The 26438-nt window shown below is 39.8% G+C and overlaps 1 protein-coding gene across 3 annotated transcripts in view; it reads right to left on the bottom strand.

Annotated features, from left to right (window-relative positions):
* TRAPPC9 (trafficking protein particle complex subunit 9) overlaps nt 1–26438 on the bottom strand; it is a 461063-nt gene that overhangs the window by 209169 nt on the left and 225456 nt on the right. For all 3 annotated transcript variants that reach the window (XM_067290119.1, XM_067290120.1, XM_067290121.1), the window contains one exon: nt 18182–18272. In XM_067290119.1, the coding sequence (XP_067146220.1) occupies nt 18182–18272 (91 nt within the window). The remainder of the gene's footprint in view (nt 1–18181; nt 18273–26438) is intronic.

Below are 26438 nucleotides of genomic sequence, written 5' to 3'. Positions count from 1 at the left end.
TGCCCATTTACCTAAACCTTATCCAATTACAAGAGAAAATACTTGCAGAATTAAGATGTTTTCAGTCTCTCTCCTCCTTTTTGAGAGGTTTTCATCCTGGGCTGCTGCCTGGCACCACGATCACAGAACAATGCTAACAGCTATAACCACGTGGACTAACTCAAACTACCAAAGCTTGGAAACGATGGTGTTAAGAGCCATCTCGGGCATACAGAAAGAGGAGAATTAAAATAATTTCCTGCTATGAAGGAACCTCTTTGAAAAGGCAGGTGATAATGGTACCCACGTGTCAGAAGATAAGAACAACCTCCAGCGGTGCCAACTCCAAGACGTTCTTAGCGGAGCAGCGCAATTAATTTCATTATACACCGAGAAGAAAAGTCTACCTATCAGTGTACTATTTTACTCATCCCTTTTCTGGTGCTACATAACGTTTCGTGAATAAAGAGAGTTACAGAGCAGCTTATTATTATGAAAATACGATGACAGGGCCTGCGCCTCCCCAAGCGGCACAAAACCCCGGGCGCCTCCCCTCTGAAAAACCTTGTCGTTTTGCTGAGCCGCCTGCCAACAGACTATTTCTTCTCCGCCTTTCCTTGGATCATAGAGCCCTAATTTTGTCCGCGTGGCAATTAATCTCTTCTCCCCCAGATTTTTATATCAAGATATTAGCAGATGCTCTGAAGGCTCCACGTTGGATGCTCAGCTAGTATCTGCAGCCTTGTATTCCTGGAATTATCCCTTTCTTCCCCTCCTCTTTTCTCCCTTTGGTCTATGCTGGTTCAGTAGGCACACGTGATCTCTCCGTGCCCGCTGCGGTCCTCACCGGCATGCTACGGGCATGCCCTGGAGCAGATCTAACCACCACCACCCACGTTTCTGCTCCAGCAGCTATTTCCAGGCTCCTTCCTTCCTTCCTTCGACAAGCCGCACGCCGGCATTACGTCTTCGGCTCGCGCAGCTAAGGAAATGAACGGTGGAGATGTCAGGCAGATATAGCGCGTGCCTAAAACACGTCGCTATAAGGGCAGTTTGCCTTTCGCTTGCGCCCGGTCTTATCCCCTTTAATAAAAAAAAAGGTTTCCTAGAGCGAATCTTTTGACTAATAGGTATCGAGATGGTCTTTGGGAAAATAAAACCGTTCGCTTAAGGAGAAGGAGCACGTTTAATGCGAGCGGATACATCATCGTGCCCCAAGTATTCATTTCATGCACAAAAATCCTTCCGATGCTTTATACCTTTAGTGTCACAATAAAGAAATCGTCTTATTACTGAAGCACGATGAGAGAGTAAACAGCAGCTGTGTGATAGCACCGATGTAGCAGTACGTATCCCCGCGAGGATTCGTGACCTTTCAGCCTCGGGTTTTGAATGCTGCAGCTAAAAATATCTTTTCTCCACTGACAAACATTACAGCGCCATGCTGCAGAATAGCAATGAGGAGCTTTATGCTCTAATGGCTTTACTATAAATAGAATCTCTTCAACGCTAAAAGCTCTTCATTAAAACGATTACTGACTACAACACACAACAGGAACAAGCGATACCAAACCTCAGGCTTTGTAGCACAACTGATCTTAAACGTACTAGATTTAAGATTTCCAAAGGAACTGCATAATTTGGTAAGCAAAGAAAAAAAAAAAAAATAATAGAATTCTCCCCTTCCCTTGCAGCAACATGAAAAGCTTTCTTTGATATAATATTAACAGGCTATTAATAGGTTGAGGAATCTGCTTCCTAGTATTCTCGTTTTCTCCAGTTCAGTGCCAAATTAACTGTATAATGCAACGTCAAATTGAAGCGCAAAGTCACCGATGTCAGTGCTTGAGCATAAAAAATGATCGGTTTATCTGTTAGAGCAGAACGATTTTCTTCACTGCCCTGTTTAAGGCAGGGGCTGTCATCTCACGAGGCCAGGCTACGACGCTGCAGGAGCCAGCTACACTGCGCTGAGAGTTATTCTCTAGGACCGAAGTCGCAGGGTGACAAGGGATGGACGGGACGGCGAGTGGGATGGGCATCCGACTTACCATTTCAGGACAAACCCTCAATAAAGGCAACATTAGAAGGGTGCTTTGAGATGTACTGGCAATGTACCATCAGACTGACATCTCACAGGTACTATGCCATGAGATAGACACCATGGACAAGGTGTAAATTAAAGCCAAAATAAGGCACAGTTTTAAAATGACAAGTAATCCTAACGTATCAGCAATGGAAGGCAGAAACTTCCAGGAAGAAGATAAATATGACCTGCCAATCACCAAAAATTTTTTACCCACTACAATTGCTAGAGATAACAAGCTTGTAGAGTATCCTGTTGAGTTAACAAGGACATGTCTGAAGGATTCAAAGATCTTTGAAACTTCACGGATACGTACCAGAAATTGCTGCATGTATGTGGTCAATCAATGAAGTGTGATCCCCTCCAAGACTGTAGTTCAAAGCATGCAGTAATGCTACACAACCTGCACAACCACTGAGAAAGGAAAGTATTTCATTCTCAGATGCAGTTTACTTGCTCCCATCTAAGCCTGGACTGCTAGCTGTCTTCCAGCTAGCCAGGCCTACAATTAGCAGTGCTTACGATGAGCCTCGTAAATGGGCTAGTGCATCTTCTAAGGACTAGTCAGTCCCAGGCTCATATGAGGAAGACTTCAGCCACTGTCTAACCAAAGGTTATTTCTTGTAGCAGCTTGGTATATCTGTGAAAATGTTATGCAAAAAAAACCCCAAACCCCAAAATAGAGGAAAAGAAAAACAAAACTCTTGAACCTTGCTTAAGATCTGAAGGGAATACGTACTGAAAAACTAGAGTATATGAAGCCTCCAAACTTCTTCACTGTGAGAGTAACAGAGCACTGGAACAGGTTACCAAGAGAAGTTGTGGAGTCTCCTTCCTTGGAGATATTCAAAAGCCGTCTGGACGCAATCCTGGGCAACGTGCTCTCCTGCTTGAGCAGGGGGGTTGGACTAGGTGATCTCCAGAGGTCCCTTCCAACCTCAACCATTCTGTGATTCTGTGAGCCACTGAGGTTGAAAAGAAAGCGGTTATCTGTCTATGGAGCCATACCCACACCCACGTAGTTTTATGTGTATAATTTAGCTGACAAAACAGCACACCATCTGATTGCCCACCACTCAATTCCAGAACTCCCCATCCTTTGACTTTTTGTTCCTGAGGTTCTGCAAATATGTTTTTGCTTCCGCATTTTTAACCTGTTTGAATTAAAGCAGATGTGGTAGGTAATGCAAAATCTTTTTTGTAGGAAAGGCACAGTTTTGATTAGTTGGAACTAATAGCACATTTAAATATAGTATGGGCTTTCTTCTTTTAGTTTTGTTTATCATTAGAGAAATCGCATAAACCAAATCAAACATAAACCAAATTTAGACTACCCAAACAATTAAGGATGAATTTTTCCCCTCTGACATTCAGACAAATGGCAAATTTTCATTCCCCTTCAAAGATTTCTAATATACAGAACTACATACTTTTTTTTTTTTTATTTTAAATTAGAGGATTCGCTACTCACATGCCATATGCTGTGTGATATGTTTAACAGAATGTTACGCTTCTAATTGCCTACCAATCAAGGGCTCATATTTTCCAACAATTAGCAGGCTAAAGTATAAATTTCCTGCTGTAGTTAGTGCTTTCAGGCATCTAACAGAGCCTACAATATTTTAATCCACACTTCTTCAAAACCACAAACATGATTTGGCATCAGTACGAGACCTCCACATACAGAAGAAAAAAGGGGGGGGGGATACGGAGAGAGGAGAATGAAAGACACATTTCTACCTACAGCACCATCTTTTTTAATTCCCAGGATCTCCCATAAAAATTAATGTCAGAGTCCAATACTCTCTGACCAGGTTCTTTCAGATATCGGTCACAGTTACAAGACATTCGGTCCCAAAAAGGGGGTAGAGATCTTAGATGGGGTTTTACGGGTTTTTGTTTGGTTGGGTTTGGGGTATTTTGGGGGGGGGGGGTGAGGATGTTTGGTAATCAACGTATCTATTTATAATGCCTCAGTCTCCCATAATGATGATTCTCCGTTAAAAGGGGTTGAAAGGAAGAATATGCAGCTATTTCTGAAGGCTTAAGCACTAGATGTTCTACATTCTTGCCAATTATAGCTAGTGAGAATGGAGTATGGGAATGGAAAAATCAGGAAAGACCTTGGAATTTTCCACTTTCTTGGGCAGTAGAAGGTGTCCAATCCTGTTCATCTTTATCTTACAGCATAAGAAAGTTTTAAAGATGTTTTATGATGACATAAACTTGCTTTTTATTTGTATCTATCAACTTACTTGCTGATATTCAAATTTCACTAGCAAGTGATGAGTCTTCCCATCATATCATTTATCATTTATGATGGAGCCAGAGAAAGCTGCTTAATGAATAGCAAGATGACTCTGATTCATTTTAATCCCTGTTTTAAAATACAAAGAATCCCGAATGGCTTTTCACCTAGACATTATTAAATCTGAGTCAGATTTTTCTGAACAAAACATTTACTTGTATTTATTTCAGTGTTTACAAACTATAATACACTCCGCCATGAGAATATGAAGTAATGAAAATTAAAGAATGTCTAGTCTTTGTACATAAAAATAGATTTAATTGACAGACACTGTTTACTCAAATTTTGTTTCTAGAGAAATGCTGAGGCCGATTCTACTTTAGCACAAAATATTTGGACCTGTACTTACATCTCCCATTTCTTTAGTGTTACCCCAGATCTCCAAAAAGTCCTTTGACTACCTATCATCTATCACTTGTCCTATCACTACAGTATCTGAGTTTAAAGTTTCTTCCCAAAAGTAGTTCAAAGACTTCATTATTGCAAGTTTGAGCATAAATAATACTATCCAACGATATCCAGAAGACTCCCATACTGGGAATGTGCGTGTTGCGACATGTGAAACCATTAATGCTAGTCTGAATTTTTGTGAAAAATGAAAATAACTGAACAATCAAGGCTCACAGTTGGAATCTGTGCAACTGAGAAACAGTCACTATCCCAAAGAACACAGTGAGCTCCCAATTAGAAGAATAAACTACACTGTGAGCTAATCTGAAGGAACAAGCAGCTTCAAAAATTCAACAGAGCAACGTTTTAGTTGCTAAAATGTTGCACTAAATGAAATCTCAGGATTTCTGTAATGCAGCTTTGGTGCCCTCATCTTTAAATTTAGATACGCAGCATAGTGAGTCACTAGCCATAGGACTCTCTAGCTTAATTCGACTGAAGGTTCGTTGATTATTATGGCGTGTTGTATGGCAAATAAACAGCTCCTTGGACAGAAACTCCAGATAAAAGATAGGGGTAAATGCCATCTGTGGCATTTTACATAAATTAGGTAATGCCACTGGATTATTACCAAGTTGTGCATGCCAAAGCAGTATAAAAGATAAAGAGAAGGATTAAGGAGGATAGTATACGGAGGTTCCAGAGTTGTTTTTCATCTCACACAATACACTGTTTTAGAAACAATTTATTAAAGCAACCGAAGGAAACCTGCAGAGGTTAGGTCTGCATGATGATCCTTTAGTTTAGTTCTTCCCTCTGTCAAAATACAGACAAACGTGGCTGTTTGCCGTGGTGCCTCTTGAAGACCAGCCTCCAGATTATCGTGTCCGATCCCTGTTGCAAGCTGTCACGTGTATCACAACATGGCACAACCCTAGTTTGCCTCTTCTCATTCTCCCTTGCCTGCATTATGCGCATCTTTCTCAGTGGACTTCGTGGGCCGAAACTACGAGCTGTGACAGCTCCAAAGCCGCAATTTCTCATAAGTAAACAATCATATTTCTGAATTGTCTCATTTTCATTCCTTGCATCATTCTAGCATATTTTTTTCCTTCCCGTAACATCTAATGCTTGCACAGAGACTTCTGAGTATTAATGGCTCCGAGGAACCACACGGACTGCACAACCTCTCCCAAGGGCAATAATTGAAGGGGAAGGTCCAGAAATGGAAAAGTAACATGCTGCTTCTAGTCTCCAAGATTTTATCTATGGGTACGGTGAAAGGTGTAATTGCTGTATAATGCAAACCTGTATTGAAACTCATCTGTACATCTGAGTTTCCTAGCTATTCTATTCCAAGCTATAATACCAAGGGAAGTGATACAACAAGAAACAGGCATTTGGTTCCACGTTCGTAAGGGCAATACAAATACCTGGGTAGACAAATGTCACTGCGTCACTCACAACACAAGCTAGGAAAATAGGGAAAAAAAACTTGTTATACATCTGACTAGTTCTTAATCAACTTCAGGCTTCAATCCAATTCTCAGTAGACAGCTATCCAGCTGCCACGTCAACAGCCACAAGCGGCTGTTTTTCCTCTGCCTTTCTCTGGTTATGGTGTTATGCACCCAAAAATGCCAAATGTAATCAAAATTTTCTTCTGAAAGTTTTGGTGGGTTAATTATTTTGTATTTACTCAGAGTGATTACATTATCACCCATCGCAGACATTAAAGATCCTGATGTACCAGAGGAGACAGAAGCAACTTGCTCCCTACTCTGTTGTAGCTGGACTCCAACCAAAACCACACTGGGGAACATAAACTTTGAAATACATTGGGATAAATAAACTTTGAAATGAGCCGGAAGGTTTAATAGGTTGGACTCATGCCATCATTGCTAGTTTCAAATTAAAGCTTGTGAGAGAAGCAATGCTGGTCTCAGTAGCCCAGACTGTCAGATCCCTTAAATGAAAACAGAGAGAGCAAGTAATTTTGTTTCATCCAAAAATGGATAATACGGGTGAAAAGCTCTGAAAGTTTTGGAAACAAAGTCGTGTATGCAGGATTATCTATCTACCTTGTTAACGCTACTAAAGCTGTGATGGGATAAAAAAGCTGCTGAGAGATGGAAGAACGAGACTAAGCTGAAATCAGGGGTAAACCTAAAACACCCAAGGTACATAACAAATCTTCTATGTGATACATGCTGTTATGTGAAATACTAAATATTTATCATTTAGGTGATCACCTACACGGGAGATGACAATAGATGATGTTGAAAATGAAAGCACAGATTTACTTCATCGAGGCAGAGACTGCCAATGATCTGTGTCAGGAATGACCGTACCGAAGAGCTAATCGGTTGAACACTCCTTATAACCTTGTCATCCATATCTAAGAGAGAAAAAAAATACTACGACAGGCACAGACAGGGTGTACCGAGATAACTATAGGGTGGGGAATAAAAAACCTGTACTATTGAGGCGTCTAGCAGAGTTCGTTCTATGACTGCTGTGTGTAAATGCACTAAAGAAAAGAGGGGAAAAAAAGGCAAACATCAGAGACAGGGAAAAGCTATTTCAAACTAAAGAACAATATTGACACAAGATCAAAAGGGCTGGAAATGAGTCACAAATAAATTTAATCTGGAAGTCCCTGCCCACGGTACGGTTCAGAGACAGCTCACCGAGCTTATAAAAGGCTCTCCAAACAGAATTAGAGGGACGTCTTCTGCAATCTATTTCTGAATTAAGTAACGTTTTACCTAAAAACGGGTATTTCATGCCACGAGCTTCATTTCAAACAGTATGTGGACCCTACGCATCACTGGTAAGCATCCATAAAGGGATTAACTTCTTTTCAAATTCCTCCTGTTAACAGAAATAGTTGATAAATAGCCAATAACGCGAGCACTGCTGCTTAACAGTTTCATTAGGAGCAGATGTTCACCGACAGACTGGTTGTTCTAGCAAGCTACAGGAAATTAGGGTTGCTAGGAAACCCGAAGAGGTCAGTCTGTCCGTTTACCTGACGACGGAGTTCAGGACGTTAGTTCCCTCTGATTGACAGCTGTCTACGGGTCTCGTCTTCATCGGCTTTAAAAACTTTGACTATACCTCTCATTCTTTTTTTTAATTTTCGTTATTTCGCTACCCCAGTTTGGCAACAAATGCTGTGGGAGGATGAACTAGTGGATACAACTATTCTGTTCCAGGTTCAGTCTGATATAGCAAAGTGCATATATATACATATATATAGCCACATTTCATGCAGCGTGGAAGCAAGAGCTAAAAATGACTTTTTAGGTCAAACCCAACCTCGTGCACAGCCAGTTCTGGGATATTTCCCTCGTGGTTCCCAACCCGTTTCCATCATGGTGCTCAACACGTTTCCATCGTGGTTCCTGACCCCACTTTCTATCATGGTTCCTGACACCAGTTTCCACCGTGGTTCCCGACCACCTCCGCTTGGCAGCCCCACATGGAGACACGGCCACACGCAGGCAGCTCCCCTCTTAGTGGGGTTTATTCATTCTGGCCGGGTCAGGCCTAAATTTCCGGGGAGGACAGGCAAGCTCCAACTGTATCTTGTTTCACCCAACAGCTCTGGATCCAAGCAGCCTAACAGAGAGGTGCAAGCGCATGGTCCACCCAACCCACCAGCCTCGGCGGTGGGGAAGGCAAAGACTCAGGCCAGGCTTGAGCTGCTCCCACTGGCGCTTGGGTGCAGCATAAAACCAGCTCAGAGCCTTCCCGTCACGCAATATCAGACTTAACAAATCCTCTCACAGCTGCCAGCATCATTCAAAGACTTCCCAGCAGAACCGGGCCCAGTGGCACCCGCCAAACTCAAGCAGATCCAATGAGCGATTTGCTCTGAAGTTGCTGCGTTAGGACATTTTACCCTTTCCATATACTGCTAAAAATTTTAATTGAGATTCTTCCTTATTTCTCCTCTCATGTCCGGCCTTGCTATAAAAATTCTGTAACAGTTCTGTACATTTCTGATATCACCGAGCCACAGCTTTATGTCATGCCATGCAAAATATATCAAGTGACGGGAAACAACTATGGTATCTTTTGATGAAATCCCTTTTGTCCAAAGCCACGCTACAGAACACATTCACTCAGCTCTTTTTTTATATCTCAAGATACTAAAAAATAGCCCTTATCTTTCCATAACTTTTTCTAATGTATCCCTGACAGTCTGCTCGATAAGGGAACAGATACTAAAAAGAAAGAAAAAAACCCCCAAAGCCTAAGTTCAGTACTAAGTATATGGTATCGATGAAGACTCAGAATCACAGCCCGGGAAAGATCTTCTGTTTGACAGGCTTCCTTTGAAAATCAAATCAAAAAGTTTACCTGCTTTTAATGCCTTTCTGGCCTAAAACTGTGCAATCTTTCTCTTCCAAAAAAGAAAAAGAAAAGAAAAAAAAAGAAAAAGGATTGCTACATACAAAGGTCTAGAATACAATGTAAAAGTGAATATAAGAAAAAAAGTCCTGACATTCAGTTTTACCAAAGAACTGAAAGAACAGTGGAAGAACAGGCAAAGAAAAATCACAAAATAGAGAAAAAGAAGATGGAAACAAAATCTCTGAGCTAGAAAATAGGAAATTAGCTGCCAATTTTTAGGGACTGAGACAGACAGAGCAAAAATGTGGAAGGGAGAGTAAGAGAGAGAGAGAGAGAGAGAGGGGACTGCAGTCATAGCTTATGTTTTCTCCTACGAATCTCTCCGTTCTGGTCTGCGCTCACACTGTTGAGGCTTTGACAGTTGGAAGCTATTAATTTTGGTACTACAAGGCTTACTGAGGTGGATTTACGTTCTTTATAGTCATTAACGCCCTTCTGCTTCCTTGATGAAATAAAGGAATCCTTCAGAACAAACGCTTAAAACGGAACCAACTTCCCTCCTCCCGAAACGCCGGTCCACCAAGGAACCACTGACCAGAGGCCATGCTGACCTTAACCTAAGAGTTAAAGCACATGAAGGGCGGGTGTGCGTGAAAACGCGCACACGGACATATATGTGCATCCATTGGAAAAGTTTGTTTTTGGTAAAATGCCAAATAAAAGGAAAACTTTCCATTTAAATCGATGGACTACAAACTTTTTAAACTGCAGCAGAACACGTGGACCCTTCTCCCCAGCTGATGTTATAATCCAGGCCGATGACCCACTGTCTCGTGTAAAAGAGGATCTGACCCAAAGCACGAGGAAGTCGGTGCAAAGGCTGCTTTTGCTTGCAATAGATATGCCATTAGGTTCCAAGCACACGCAGCATTTTTTAAAGCGAAATCATGAGCTGTTGAATGTGTCCTACACAGGCTATGCATTGCCATTATCATAGTCTCCATTCTCCTTCTCTACACCCTTCACCGTACGGCTCGTTTAATTGCTGGGTAATTAAAATCCTGCCTGATCAAAGCATCCTTCTTGCCTCTCTTGATAATACGTACACCTTCGGATTGGTTTTCCTTTTTTCTTTTCTAACTGTACACAAGCCGAATCGCACTTTTTAAAATTTTTATGCAAATGGTATCTTCTGTGTCCAGCAGAATAATACAAATCTACTTCCCGACAGATTCGGTGATATTTGGCACCAATTGCTTCACATGCCAAATTTCAATCTTGCCTTTTCAATCTTCTTCCGTACAAGTCCTTAGACCTTTTTGCAAAGTGTAACCCATTTTCATGATTTTTTCAATAGCTCTTAAACTTTTAATTTGAACGTTCAATTCATCTGTTACGAAATTTACTTCTAACAATACCTAGAAAATAAAACACCTTGCTTAACTGTGTAACAATTTATCATCCTTACAATGTTCCTCAGTCACCTCTTATGGCTTAAACGTAACGTGGTAAACAGTATTCCTACAAATAAGTACAAAGAGTGTATGCATAGCAAATTCTTTTTTTTTCCCCTTAAAAATACAATTAGGTTCTGTAAAACAAATATTGAAAACAAAATAAGTTACTAATCAGAACAATATGTGACTGAATCAAGCATGAATAATGCATTTTCCTGCTACCACAATTTACCATTTCTTATTCTGATCAAATGCCATTATACGGTAGATTCCTCCCCACCAATATTCCTGATATAAGATTGTGCTAAAATCCTTAATGTTTTTTAAAAAATTTTAAACTATATTCATTAACGGCCAGTTTCTATTCAGCATGCTTTTATGCCAAAAGTTGCCCTACTTCAGCAATTTTTTTCCCCTCCTGGGAGACCTGGGCCTCCGATGCATTCGTGGAGATCAATCATCTCTTTTCTCTATGCCTTAATTTTGCTAAATTAAAAAAATCACTCTCAGAGAAAACGCAGTTCAAAGCAAGCTAGACTGTGTATTTGAAGTCTAAGGAGTGAACACAGACCCCACCTGCCTGACCTGCTTTCAAGATTTGAGGTATTGTTTTTTCAGGACTTCAGCTAATTTTACTCTGCGTAGTATCTCTATAATGTAAGCACAAGAGTCTCCACTCCTTGATCACCTCCAAAACTTTACTTTTACCTATTCTGGTAAGAATTCATCTTTTCTATAGGAAGTTTCCCATGGGAAGGTCCATCACAGACCTGCACAAACATCACATGCACCTTTTCTCATTGCTGAATCACAAGGGTAGCTCAGAGTAACGCTTCCTCAGATGCACCCAGCGTCTTCTCCTCTCCAATCACTCCAAGCAGATTTCTATGTTAACAGTCTCAGAACAGATAATCTCCCTTTCTGACTACATTTCATGCATTTTACTTGCAGCACTTTGGTTTTCAAAATTATCTATTGATTGCTGTGTGGTATCCTGATCCTTTTTTGGAGAGATGATGGTGCTCATCTTTGAGCCATCAGCATATTTCATCAGTTTATTTTTTTTCTTTTTTTTTTAAAGCAAAGGTCACTAATGATTCACACTAGTGAACCTGTAAAAGAATGGTCCAAGAGCAATACTCAAAAAAATCCAATAATACTTGTAAGACCATTTTCCCTCCAGCCTTTTCTCACTGATCTGCTGGAAACAGTGGCCCCGCAGCTTCAGCTACCAGCTGTTTTGGACATCCACGATGGAGGTACCCACAGGCGTTGCACCAACCTGACTGTCTTGAGCTATCTGTCTTCCATAGGAGTTTTTGTTCATTTGTTTTCACTTTATTCTTAGTAGCTTTTCTTTGAAATCACTGCTGGTCCACTTATGTCTGAAACCTTTCTCTACTAGTTCTTCCTTTCAGTTTAGGATAACCAAGACTTCAGTAGGAATTAGAAACAACAGCTGATTCAAAGTATATCACACAATGGCATATTTTGACATGTGAGAACATTACTAATGTGCCAGCTGCCCTAGTTTCATCAAGTTAGTCCCTTTTTCAATGTACTACCCTAGTCCCTTAACACTTCCTCGTAACTAAAGCATCTTGCTGGCTTGACATTGCCAAAATATCCCCCAACAGCCCGCACACAAGCTGTTAGGATATGAAAGCCTTCCCACTTCTCTTGCACTTAAAAATAAAAACAAAAAACCTGAAGATTTTTCTAAATGGATGAGGAAGGTTGGTTACCTAGTAGAATTCATCTCCCACACGATCGTTTCTCAGTTTCAAGTCTCTCTATGAACCAGACCGTGATTCTCCACGTTACGGACAGCTTGCTCTTGCATTTTTTCTGGCTGATGCTCTTGCTTTCATCCTGGCACTGATCATAATAGTCAGTCTAGTGCAATTCTAAACTAGAAATCGTTAAAGAATATTTTACTTTGATACATGAACAGAATGGTATTCGTAATTGTGTTTGAAGGACAGAAACCTAATTTTTAACATTCCATGTGAAACCCTTCAAAGAAAGGATATCTGACTCAACTATGGACTGCTAAAAGGAAAGTCCAGACCAACGTCTAATATTCTCAGAGAACGAATAGCAGGTAAGCTCTCAGTCTTGTTTTGGCCCTCAAATACCCTCCTAATCTCTCCATATTCCCAAGCACAATGCACACTTCTCCCTATATAATCCTACAAAGCAAATGCTCCTATGAAGAGCCTATCAGTGGCTTATTAAAGGAGAAAGTACGACTCCTTCCCTGCAGTTCCCCAGCTGTGATAGGGATGCCATTAAGAAATATTCTGTTAACGAGCATTCAGGACAGTGCTAGCATTTCGTCTAAGGGGGAAGAGCAACCTTGTCGGGCTGCCCTGAGTGAAGCAAAGCTGGTAGCAGTCGGGTCTGCAGAGATCTGGCTCTTTTTAACTAGCCCCGTGGGGACAACCAGCTGTCCAGGTGTCCGGATGGCATCCACAACATACCTCTGCAGCCTTAGAGATGTGTGATTGCCTCCGCTACCTCCTGACAGACATTTTATGGTATTTTCCTCTGCATTCAGGACACTCTGATCTGACACCGCTGAGGTCCCTAAGAGTTAAACCCATGAATGGTGGAAAGAAAGATTTAATTATGGTCTGAGGTCCGACTGGAAAATGCAAAATAAAATGGATGAGTAGGTGCAGTAATTAATTTTAAGATCCATGAAATAAATAAGCTCCGTGCATTAAGAAGCGTTCCTGATTTGGTGCTTTTTAAAACAAATGGTATAGTAACAAGATAATTTATTTAAAAAGTAATACTTCTGTAAGATGCTTTGACAGACTGCCTAAGCAGACAGAACTTCCAAACCAGCTGTCATAAAAGGGACTGTATACTCACAAAACACTTCAAAATACATGTAAATCTACCTTCTCTCCTGATGCATTCACCTATGAGGCACAATTTAAAATCATCCTTCAGTTCCGAGTTTTCCCTAAACACAGTATGCCTGCAGGATGCAAGCAGGCAGCCAACTTCTTGTGAACCCCCAACAAAATGTGCAGCATTCGCCACCTAGAAGTAAATAATTAAGACTTTGGCTGTTTGGCATCACTCTCCTTAATTATGATCTGGAGAGCATTCAGTAACAGAATTGTTACTTTTCCCGTCAATCACATACTGGTAAATGAAACTTTCTGCATTGTGAAAAGGTATCCAGGCTTAATTTGAATGTTATCAACTCTCTTGAAATTCATATTATTCATATTATTTCATATTAATTCATATTATAAAGGAAGAAGCGAGGAATGAAGGAAATGAATGAAACAAAAGAATGAATGAGAGCAAAAATTTGTTTCTGGACTTTTCCTGTAGCGATGCTTGGTTAATGTCTGGTTCTTAGACCATTACTGCTTACATTGGCTTAAGAGTTTACGTATAATCATTCCTTTTCAGTTGTTCAGTTAGTTTCTCCAGGGAGAGAAAAGCTAAATATTTGCTTATCGTATTGTGTTGTACTGTATATGATAATTATTATCACATCTAGCACTTTTAGATTTGTCCACAATTCTAAATTTCGAAATCAAATTTCTCTAATAAACCTTCACTCTTCTACATATGAGGACCATCAAGAAAAGATAAGTATCCTGTCTTTACCTGGAGGTTGCAACCAATGAGGGAAGTCAGGTTTCTTCCGTTTTATGCAGGAGAATAGTTTCAAGAAAACTTTCTGCGTACAGCATGCAAAATGCTGGGAACTTCTCACCTAAGAGGCAGTTCTCAGATCTGAACGTAGGAATATCCCGGTTCCAGCCTATTCCAAGTCCAATCCACCGTCTATCCCAAATTCAGCGCATTTCAAGTTCAATCAGCAACATTTTACTCACGCCATTTGTACCTATGATAATTTTGCTACAAAATGCAGAAGAAGGCTATCGAACTGAGAAGTGTTTAGTCTCAAAATTTTGCCTCCTTGCAAAATTTAGCAACACAAATCAAATAAAGATTGAAAAAATATTGCAGTGCAAGCAACTCCGAATGCCGCCACCCGACCCTTTCCAAATCTAACCCCAGAAGTTGCATTAACATATGTCTTAGAAGAGTCATTAAACTCTGCAGGCTATGTTTCTTTGATTTGATGATGCTAATATCGTCACCTTAAAACCACGTCTATGCCTACATTTGGTTTGTTGCCCAGCAGTAAAAAGAAAATATGTCATAAATTTTAGAGAACATTGAACTTGCTGGTGTTGAGCAGGATTATGTTTTTCAATTACGTGTGATTTAATAACCTCCCTAATAGACAACTCCGTTTTAAAGAGATGTCCTAAATCTTAAAATCAATTTTAACAACACATTAAGAACTCTCACTCTGCCCTTTGACATATTTTCTTTTTCTATGCTCCTTTATGTTTTAAATATTTTTCCTGCCCAGTCATCTACATTATATGAAATCACAAACAACACTGCCCACCAAAAGCCACCTTTTCCCTCAGCACAACTACTTTTAGAGCTGACTTCTAACCCTCAGACCGACATTTTAGTGCCACTAACTTTTAACAGTCTTCCCTTGTATTTAATGCAAAGACAGGATTGTCAAATTTACATAAAAAATTATTTCAATGTGTTTTTATAATTTTAGAAGTGTAATATTGCTCTAGTATGAATTAAATATGTCAAATTTAAAAGGAATTCTGAATTCCAGCTTGTACAAGAGCTGGTCTCTTTTTAATCAGAATCCTATTAAATATTCATTCATGTTTCAGTGTAAGCATATATAATGCAGAAAACCTTTCAATGTAACCATCAACATGGCAAAAATCTTGAATAATCACAGAATCAATTTTACTGCATAAGACTAAGGCAACATTTCTTAGCCAAAATATGCAAAGATTGCATTAAAATGATTGCTAGCATTAAATAAAAATTAAAATGCAAGCAATTCTTACCTACCTAAAAAAGAAAACTCAAAGCTGAGCAAGGCTGTAATTACAAGAAGTGTTATGATTAAGAGAAAGAAGCACCTCAATCTGCTGACAGTACCATATTATATTATTTTTACAGCTACTTTTTTTTTTAATCAATAACACCAAAAAAGGGGAAGAGGCAGGAAAAGAAAACTTGCAAAGAATTGCCTTAATAATTATATATATTAAGATTATAGCTCTTTTCTCCTAGAAATCTTAATCTTTAAAGAACTTTTAAGATTGCTTTCCTAAGTTTATCATCCTGTTGGACCTCAGTGTAGACCACCATCAATGAAAGAGCTGATTCCTACAAGGTAGTTGAGATCTCTAATAAACCACATGAAAACAAAAATGCTACTTCCATTACTTCCAAATTTCGGGAAAAAATAACACAGGGATACCGAATTCACATTTCACATTACATCTCAGATGATTTGAAACCCCAAACCCTTTACTGTGCCTAAATGAGTTGAATGGGAAATACATTCTGGCCAAAGCGCCAGTTCAAACTCTGGCTGACAGCGTCACACCGGGTAAATACTTGACACACACACACATGCTTGGTTGTCCAGACAGCCCGACAACTGCTTGCTACTCCCACCTACCAAACTGAGAACATAATCTTTAAATTCTTATCCCATCCTCTACAGAAATAAAGATAGTGCCCATCACCGTGGAGCCCTTTCTAAGGACCCCCGTGGCTCTCCTTATGGTGACTGCAGGCAGGGTTACCTGGCTACAATGTAGTAAAATCAACTAAACAAAGATTTAACTCCCAAATATCTGAAGTTATAGTTAATTAAAAGAAACCTCTCCATCGGTTTTGATTTTCATTTTCCCTTCTGTTTTCAAGAAGAATGGGGCATTTAATCAAAACGTTCTTTTCAATAATCTCCTCCGTGAGTTACATCTTTTACGTGGGCATAATTTTTATATTATGCAAAACAGATAATATGTTCAATAATGATTTCAGATTTAGAAAGTATTAGACATGAAAACAAGGCAGAAGGCAGACTTCTGCCAAACCAGTATTTTCTGCTGCAAAAACTTTCCAAAAAAATTTAGCCTTTTTCTCAATCTCTTATCTTACTTTCTTGACAATGTCACCACCCCTAAGCAATCTGTATAAGGATATACCATATATACGTTGCGGCAGACCAAGTATTTGAGATCCCATAGGATCTCCCTTTCTCTGATTTGTTTAATATAGAAAATCACGGTGTAGGTCATCCTCAGCCTGCAGACTGTGTCAAAGGATTTTGCAGTGGTCTGTGGCAGCGAGTGTCACAGGCTTTAGGTCAGTGTTCATGTGGGCTGAAACCTACAGGAACAAGGACGCTTTAACCGAATTAAGCAGCAATATCAGGAATTACCAACTGCACAGGCAAGCTGATCTTACTGTAAATCAGCACCGCATTCATGTATTCCAGGGGAGCTCAGCAGACTTGAGATGACACCAAAGCGACCCGTTGGAGATGGACCTCATAACTCACGCCTGACACAAGCCACTTAGTTCACGGATTAGGACCAAGACGACCATGGCCAGTGCAAGTCCTGCAAGCGAGGGCTACCAAACCCCTGAGAGTCTGGCATCAGTTAAGGGCAGAGGTTAAAGTCTGACATGTACACAACACACTACTTTAAACCATTACCCATTTTCATGTTCTCACCTTACAAATTTTAACGTACCAGTTGAGGATGGTCTGTATGCTTGAAAAATAAAGAGCATTTAAAGAGCAAATACACATAAATACTGGAGTTTGGGGTTAGAGTTTGAGGTCTCCTTAGCTTTAACAGTTAACTCAGCCAATAGTGACGTATCACTGTTCCTTAAAATTGGTCCTCTCTAGGTCATTAAATTCATTAAACAAGGAGTATCCAGTTAAACTTGCTTTAAACACAAAAGGCTTTGAAAACAATTTTCTGATGAACTGGAGATTTTCTCGGTAAAGTGTCACTGTAATAGAAGCGTTGGAGATAAAACATCATGTTTCAAAACCTCTAAATAAGCCTTGTTAAGAACTTCAGACAGAAGTCACATTTTCATGACTCTTCAGAATTAAACTAATTCAGTACTTCATAATTTGAACATCATTCTGAATGCACAATTAAGGGAAGTTGTTCTTCTCCACTACCCAAAGTAATAACCTTTTCTGTGCTTGAAAAGCTAGAGTAATGGAAACGCCTAGATTATGATAATAAATATACCACAAAGTTTATTATAATTCCATATGAAAACATTTTAAAGATATTACTCCGTAATACACACTATCAGGTAAAGGAAAAGTTTAAGCAGCAGCCAACTCTCATACAAAACCACCAGGACCACAAATTACAGGAATAAGCGCGTACCCTGGTCTCACAGTTGCTATCACCGAACACTGACACTTAAAATAAAATAGACTCAATTTTATGTTTATCTTCAGCTAAGCAAAAATATCCAAAGAAAAAAACCCTAGCAAATCCTTCTGTATGATTGATTGAAAATTAATTGTAAATGAAAACTGTAGCATTCTCATACACAGCACTGTATGCTGTAACAGGTTTGATGATTTGACGTTACAAAGAACATTATTAAGGAGAAAATACTGCCAAAAATTACAAACCAATACATTCTCAAAAAAGGTCATTGATAGGTTTTCATGTTACTCACCCCACTGAAGAGGAGCCAGCTGTAGATGCTCTAGGACCAGTTGATTGAGAACGCCTTCCACACTGGCTTCCCCTTCACGCTTCAGAGAAGGGTAAATTAGAATTAAGGAAAACTTTGATTCAGAGAGCAAAAATAAAAAAAAAAAAGAGCAGGTAATGCACACAACTTTTATTATTGAAAAACAAAACTGCATCCTGGAGACTCATTAAAGGTTAAGGCTACAGACATGGTCTTATTAACCCATGAATTGGCTGACGATAATAATTAGAACAGCTGATATCTTCAGCTATCCAGATGACAAATTAAGAACAGTTTGAAAACAAAAAGGGTTAAATTTAACAGGGCAATACAAATCAGAACAAATGTGTGATGGGATAGCTGTGAATACTGGCTAGGTGCCAGTTCTGTGGAGGCAGAACTAAGGGCAGTGAAGTACTTCAATAGCCTGTTGGGAAAAGCAGAATCCCTATTTTTTGAAGGACTTCCAAAACAGGTTCTAATATAAAAGGTTAAACAATATCCAGTGTTTCCTAACGATAGTATTTTCCATTTAAACAAATTAATAATAATTTCCTGTGGGTTGTATCCATCAAAATAACACTTGTTTTAAACAAAATTAAGGTCATGGCTACCTTATAAACTCAAATGCATTAGAGGCACGGGACGAATAGCTGCCTGTGGGCTTTAACAACACTGATGGAAAATCAGGCAAACTTTCAGCTCTAATCTTGGATGTTAGGAAAAGCAGCCTTAAATTGGGTTCCTGATTTAGTTAAACCTAAGTCCCAGGATCAAGCACACTTGGTTACCAGTGAGTGTCAAGTACAGTGCGCTGCCATTGAACAGACAGCCTCTAACTAGAGAGGAGAACGGATAGTGTAATCCAAAGACGCATCCAGCATCCTTGAGATGAAGAACAGGGTTGAGCCAGGAAAAGAAGACTGGTCCTCAGACCCTGCGCCCAAGGCAGTGGAGATGGTGGAGCTGCCCTAGCTGCTGGAATGGATCGCCACTGCTGCATCAGTGGTGACAACTGGACAGGTGAGGTATCTGACAGCAGGTAGACATCAGCTCTGACCAACCATCAGGAACACATCCAATAGTACCCTGTGAACAGTTTGGCCAAGGATTCACGAGGCTTATGTCCAGGCCTCATCAGCTACAGATTAACTCCAATTCTGCATTTAATTGCTCCAAAACCATCTCTCTCCACTTCCGTGAACTATCATTCTGAAAAAGGAAAACCTATTTCGGCAGTCAGAGTTTCAGAAAAAAAGGCCAGGAGCAAACTCGCTCAATACCCTAGTCCTGTAAGTCAGCTGCTTTCTGGAAGACAAGGTTTATGTCACCAACTTTGGAGCTGATGAAGCATACTGTAGTTGATGGTGAGTGTCAACCAGAATGCACTGGTCTTGCACGCGTGGGGCGGAAGCCAGAAAGGCAAATCATCTTTTCCAGAGACATGACTTGCAAGCCCGTTGCCCAGGTAAGAGTAAATAGTTACCCTTACGGTACAAAGTTGTACCAAAGCCAGTGAATGCAGCTTTTCATTGATATCATCTAAATATTTATGGTCTCTAACACCATAAATACCTTAATCTCTTACAAGCATCCAAATCTAGAGCATGGGTCAGATCTGTCCAATATCAGGCATTGCTCTCCTTATTAGAAGGTCACTATAAATTTTGGGTGGCTGCAGAATTTCAAGGTTACTGAGCTAAAGTTTCCACTGGGAATGAACTCTCCTTGGGTCAAAAACAGATCATAGATTTCTTGTTTCTTTAGTTAGCACTGCCTGTCTTCTGGGGTACAAGATGCGACTCTCAAAAGCATGGAAAAGATAGATGGAATGATCACCAGATGCCAGAGTATCTTTTCCTCATGGTAGGCAAACCTTATAAGGTTTGCAGATGCCACCTCTTCGTTTGGGAATGCACATATTGCTGACAACAGAGATCTCAGGAGTAACTCCCACTAAACTCAGCAAATGAAAACCTAAGCGCTTTTCAACCCACGGAAAAAAACAAGAAAAATAAATTAAAAACAACAACAACAGAATGAAAGTACTACAGAGAGGTTGGGAGGCAGTCTGCCTGGAACAGGAACAAGAGGCCCCTATCTCAGGTAAGTTGAGAGGAACGGATGGACACAGACTCAGAAATGCTCCTTTTCCAACTTATCAATCTTCAAATGAAATAACCATTAGTAAACAGGTGTCCAACCGTAATTAAGGGCTTAACTCTTCTTGATAGCAAGATAGATCAAGGTTCCATCCAACTATCCCAAAATTACTGGAACTGTCCTACTCAAAAAAAGATCTAAGATAGAAGAATCTATGAGCTTTTATAAACCACTCCTAAGCATGATCCAATACTTTTTCTGCAAAACTTTGGAAAGAGAAGCACATAATCTGACAGATAAAATATCTTCTCCTATAAGTTATTCAAAAGAAAATGAACAGGTACTGCAGATAACTAATTTCTACCACAGGACATAACTTTAAAGGACGTATAGGAGGCAAAGAAAAAGTCTTAAAAACCTCAGATTAAAATGAGATCTAGCAATTAGTGATTTTTAGACTAAGAACTGAAGGAGATGTATAAGAGGGGGATCAATACAACTTTTTTTTTTCTAAATAATCCTCATTATGGCCTCATATGGACTGAAAAATGTCTTAAATAGCTTTAATTTCCCTAAAAGGACTACAATTGAAAAATTCACAAACCTCAAAGAGCCTGAAAGCCCTAAATAACATTAAAGAAAAGCATCTATTTGGAAAATTGAAGGCAACAGAACACCACTTCCAAAAAGTATCACTTCTGGAAAATAAGACCTGGGACACCAACACGACAGAACAATTTCCATAAACCGAGTTAGAGGACAGAGAATACATAATTTGCATTACTTTATAGAGATAGCAGATAAATATTTCTTTTACCACATCTTTAATGTAAGGAATATAAGTAAGTGAGAGAAAAACTAATAAAAAGGCAATATTTTAAAGAAGTTTTAAAACAGAGTGGCTGCCATTAACTGTAATGTTAAACTAACTTAACTGTAATTTACTTACAACTAGCTCACAGTGGTGCCTAGAATATTACAAATTTTTACTGCTTAAAGCTCCACGGAAAGCTTAATGTCTCAGATACCATTATAAAATGACTATAAAAAGGGTGATTCTCCACACTTTACTATCGGTAAATGCTATCAAAGCAGATCCGTGTCTTCATAAGGAAAACACATTTTGCAATTTCAAATTCAACACAGCAATGCATCTACAGCTTATTTACTAGAGCCAACTTCTTAAAGGTTGCGCAGAAGACTTGCTACGCACGCGATATTTCTTCAGAGTCCCACTGAAAAAAAAGTAGTAGTAGTTCTCCAGGGTGGTGGAATAACCAGAAGAAAGTCTATATTTAAACCAGAAGAAAGTCTATATTTAAGCCGCTATTACTCCTCTATGACAAGCACTTACACTGATTAAAAAAATATGCGTACCTATGCCTCAAATAATACAAAAAGAGCGTACCTACACTTCCTAAGTCCTACAGCCCATTTTGGGCTCCCCCAGTACAAGACACTGAAATAATGGACAAAGTCCCCTGGAGGACTGCCAAGATGGTTAGAGGGCTGGAGCACACGACAGATGAGGAGAGGTTGAGAGAACAGGGTTTGTTCAGCCTTAAGAAGAGAAGGCTAAGGAGAAATCTTATTGCTGTCTGTCTTAGAGGGAGGGCATAGACAAAACGGACGAAGACTTTGCTTGAAGTGGTAGGAAGAAGGGCAACGGACTCCTGACAAATTGGGAACACCTGAAACTTCAATTAGATAGAATGAAAAAAATCTTCATATTAGTGGGGTGAAAAGACACTAGAAAAAGGTTTCCCAGAGAGGCTGTGGAATCTCCATCCTCGGGGATGCTTGAGTGGACAAGGCCCTGCACAACCTGACCTACTTGGACCTGCTTTGAGCAGGAGGTTGGACTAGATGACCAGAAGAAATCCTGTCCGGCCAAAATCATTCTATGACTCTGTGACAAATAATGAAAATAAAGTGTAATTTGTATCCAACTTTATCTTATTCTCAGTGTTACAGGAAAACAATGATCTTTATTAAAATCTGTATTAAAACAATGGTCTAAGCTTTTTCATATCCATTCTACCTCTATGACAGTCTCTCACACACATGCAAAATTAAAAAGTAAACAGAAATTTAGAATAACCACCAAGATGAAGATGCAGAAGTCGCTGTGTATCTAGCTCCACTTAAGCTCTGCTGCAAAGTAGACTCAGAGACAAAAATCCCTTAAGTTGACAGAGGGACTCAGTACGGTTGGTATGCTCTAACCATGCCAAATGGACACAAATAGCATTGAATTAAATACTATCGATCTGTGTCTCCTGAGTATACATCAGACCACTATACAAAATTGCTCGTTTAAGAGGCACTATGGACTGAACAGTGTAGCAAAGGCATCGCCTTGGAGTATATAAGTAACAGGGGTGTGCAGTAGTAAAATCAGAGAGCAAGAAGGAGAAAAAGCCTAACTCAGCTTGCCTGTTTTCTAAGAGGAGCCTCTGGATGTCAGTTAAAGCAAAACCCTTGGAGCAGCGAGTGCCAATATACCCTTTGGTTCTTAGCTCAAAGGGGAACCTGGTACATAACAAAATTGTAAGATCTAGAATTTCAAATTCTTTGAAAAAATTGCACAGATAAACAGAAGTACAGATTGCCGAAGTCAAGTTGGACCTTGCAGAATACGTTAACTTCAATAAACCTCCAAACGTTTCGCTGAACTCTCACTGTGATGAAAAACTTGCCATTCCATCGGAGTCAGATGCTTAAAAGTCTTTAGGGACCTGGGCCTTGGCTCCTACCACATAATCTTTATCATTAGCACCGTATGCATCAGCCTGGGATGAAACAGTTGCCTCGCAGTTTCCAGTGCAACTGTTCATATTTGGCAGTTTAAGACACCATATTTTTATTTGCACAAGCAAAGTTTCAGCTGGGGCCTCAGAGCCAAGGAATGCATAGCTACCTGATGCTGTTTCGAAACAAAAAGAAAAAGAAAAGAAAACCTAATTTTTTAGAGTACACCTTTATTTCATGTTTCTTTAGCAACACAACAGATTGTATATAATGTAAAGTGTTTCATACCGAAAACCTGAATGACAGTCAACTGAACTAGTTATTTCTCTAAGGCAAAATTTTGTCTTTGATAATATCTTGATTGTCTCACGCGTGCTTGGGTATCCACAACCATAACAGCACATGCTACCTGAAACCTGTTGCTTAAAAAGACCGGGGATTATATTTTTTAAAAAGGTTTCTATCTTAAAATTGCTGATTTTTTTTCTCTCTGCTATGCAGCACTCCACCTCTTGCATCCTTCTAAAATTTATTCTCAGTAACATATTTCTCCGTTCCTCTGCAAATAAATACAGGTGGAAGCAACCACACCAACACAAACAAATTAGGAAATGTTCATAAATGTTGCATAAATAAAATTTACACTAATGAAAAACAAATTTAAATGATTAATGATCACACTTTACTTATAGCAGTAGCCTTGTCATATTTTAAGTTTTCAGCTTGATTATTATTGTGGTTCTTTATTACTAAAACTAATTACAGAGTCATTAAGGTTCTTAAATAACTGTTACTATTGCAAACAATTGTTGATGCTAAGAAGCTGCATGGAAATGTAAAGCTCCCTCCAACTGAAGTATTTCTAAGGAAACCTTTTCTGATGTACAGAAGTACCACAACACGCAATATTTTCATAACCGGAGGTTCATAATTATGACCATGATGAAATCATTAAAAGCTGAACAGAGAAATGGTTAGAAAAGCAAATTTCAATAACAATTATCAATGGTTTGCTGTCTAGCCCCGACAGCATATCAAATAGCATAACTCAAGGTTCTATAAAATACCTAATCTTTTAAATATTTTGATTAGCTATTTAGATGATGAAACAAAAACAATCCATAAAATTTGTGCATTTGGAATTCAGAATTCAGAAACTTAATAAACTAGTGCAACTTACCAAGATCGATTAGATGAAATTCAACAAAGAAAAGCTCCAAGTGTCAGGAAGAAAGCAAGAAATTCATAAATGGAGGTTAGGAATAAATGCCTAGCAGAGATCAGTTATGTTGGACCGTACACAAAATACTGATTGGTATCGACATGGGACACTGCTGCAAGAAGACAGGTCTAGCTCTCGGAGTACACAACACATTTGACACACAGGAGGTAAATCTCTGATTCCATGAGAAGCCTCACCTGAAATGATGTTTCCAGCTTTGCTTTCCACTCATCATGAATATTGCTGACACGACTGAAAGAAAATATGGTTTGAAGAAAAGCTGACAATTGGCTTTAAATATAGAAAGTAAAAACCAGAGGAAGGGACACCGAATACAATTTCCAGAATGTAAGAAACACTGCAAATATGCCAGGCTTCATACACATCACTAAAATTAATGCTGAAGTAAGAAAAACCCTGTTAGAAAAATTAAAAATGGAACGTGATATTTAAATTGGCAGTGGGGCTCTCATTTTTAAAGGCTATTTGAGCCGGGCTTAAAATGTTCTCCCAAACATTATAGTCTCATTTCACTGAAATAGCAATTCTTATTTGATCTGGGAAGCAGATTAGAAAATTTCTCAGACTGAAACCAAACCTGGACAGAGGAGGAGACAGGGGAAGAAAAGACAGTTTAGTTTGCAGCAGACTTATTCTCTGATCCAGTTCACTGTGAGGCTGCATAAATCACAGAATAATTTATATTGGAAGGCGACTCTGGAGGTCAATATCCAACCTGCTGCTCAAAGCAGGGAAAATGTCAAAGTTACAACAGCGTGCTCAGAGCCTTGTCTCAAAGTTTTAAATATCTTCAAAGACAGAAAATTTACAGCACTTCTGGGCAACCTTTTCTCCTACTTGACTACCCTCATTGTGAAAAGGTTTTTTCCTAGTACCTGGCTGGAATTTACTTGGCTGAAACTTGCTGCAGTCGCCTCTCATCCTTTCACTGTGCACCTCTAAGAAGAGTCTGCTTCCGTCTTCTCCACAGCCATCCTCTGGGAACCTGAAAAAAAGCAATCAGATCCCCACCTAGGCCTAGCTTCTCCAGGTTAAACAAATCCGGTTCTTTCAGCCTCTCTTCACACATGCACTAGTCTCCTGATTGCATTGGTGGCCTCCCATGTCCTATTTTCAGTATCTCCATCAGTCTGAGAGACCAAAACAAGACCGCATTCCAGCTGCACATACAGGAGTGCCAAGGGGAGAGTAACAGTTACTTCCCCTAACTTGCTGGATATATTCCCATTTATGCAGGACAGGACGGTGCGAGCTGTTGTCAATACAAGGGGATATTGCTGACTCCCGTTCAACTTGACGTCCAAGAGGACCCGATGTTCTTTCTGCAAAGCAGCAGTCAGTTCCTAGCCTATATTGACGCACAGAATAGCTACATTCCAGGTGCAAGAATTTCCTTTGCTTTTTGTTGAAGCTCATGAGGTTTCTCCAACCCATTTCTCCAGCATGTCAAGACCCCTCTGAATGGCATCCATGTCCTCCAAGATATTGGCAGATCCCTCCAATTGAGCATCATCTGCGAATTTGCTGAGGGTGCGTTCTGTCTCATCATCCAGGTCTTCGATAAAGATATTAAGCAATATCAGTCCCCATATCAAACTCTGAGGAATGCCACTCATAAATGGCTGCTAGTTAAAATCTGAACTGCTGATCACAACCCTCTGTACCCAGCAGTCCAGCCAGTTTTCACCTATCTTGTATACCAGCCTTCCAGTCCACACTTCTCCAGTTTGGCTACTGATCACCAAACTGTTTGTCGTCTCATCACAGAAGGCAAACAGACTGATCAAGGCACAGCTTGCCTCTGGGATATCTGTGCTGGCTGCTGCCAATCACCTTGTCCCTCGTGGGCCTGGAAGTGACTTCCACGAGGATAGTGCCATAACATCCCTTGGGACTAAAGGCAAATCATGAGACCTCCCCTCGTCATGGTCACTGCAACTTTTCAAAGATGTTAGGAATCAGTCTTCCGATGATCCTGGGCAGCTCCCTCAGCACTCACGGATGCAGTCCATTCAGTTCCATGGACTTCTGTGTGCTGAGTTTAGTGACGTGGTCTCTAACTTCTTCTACCACTGTTACTACTTCTCCCTCCCAAATTCTGCCATTAAGCACAGAGCTTTGGTAGGCTTGAGAGATGACTTT

Source organism: Apteryx mantelli, chromosome 2 (assembly GCF_036417845.1).
Source record: "Apteryx mantelli isolate bAptMan1 chromosome 2, bAptMan1.hap1, whole genome shotgun sequence".
NCBI classification, from domain to species: Eukaryota; Metazoa; Chordata; class Aves; order Apterygiformes; family Apterygidae; genus Apteryx; species Apteryx mantelli.
This window is presented reverse-complemented; position numbering and strand designations above follow the sequence as displayed.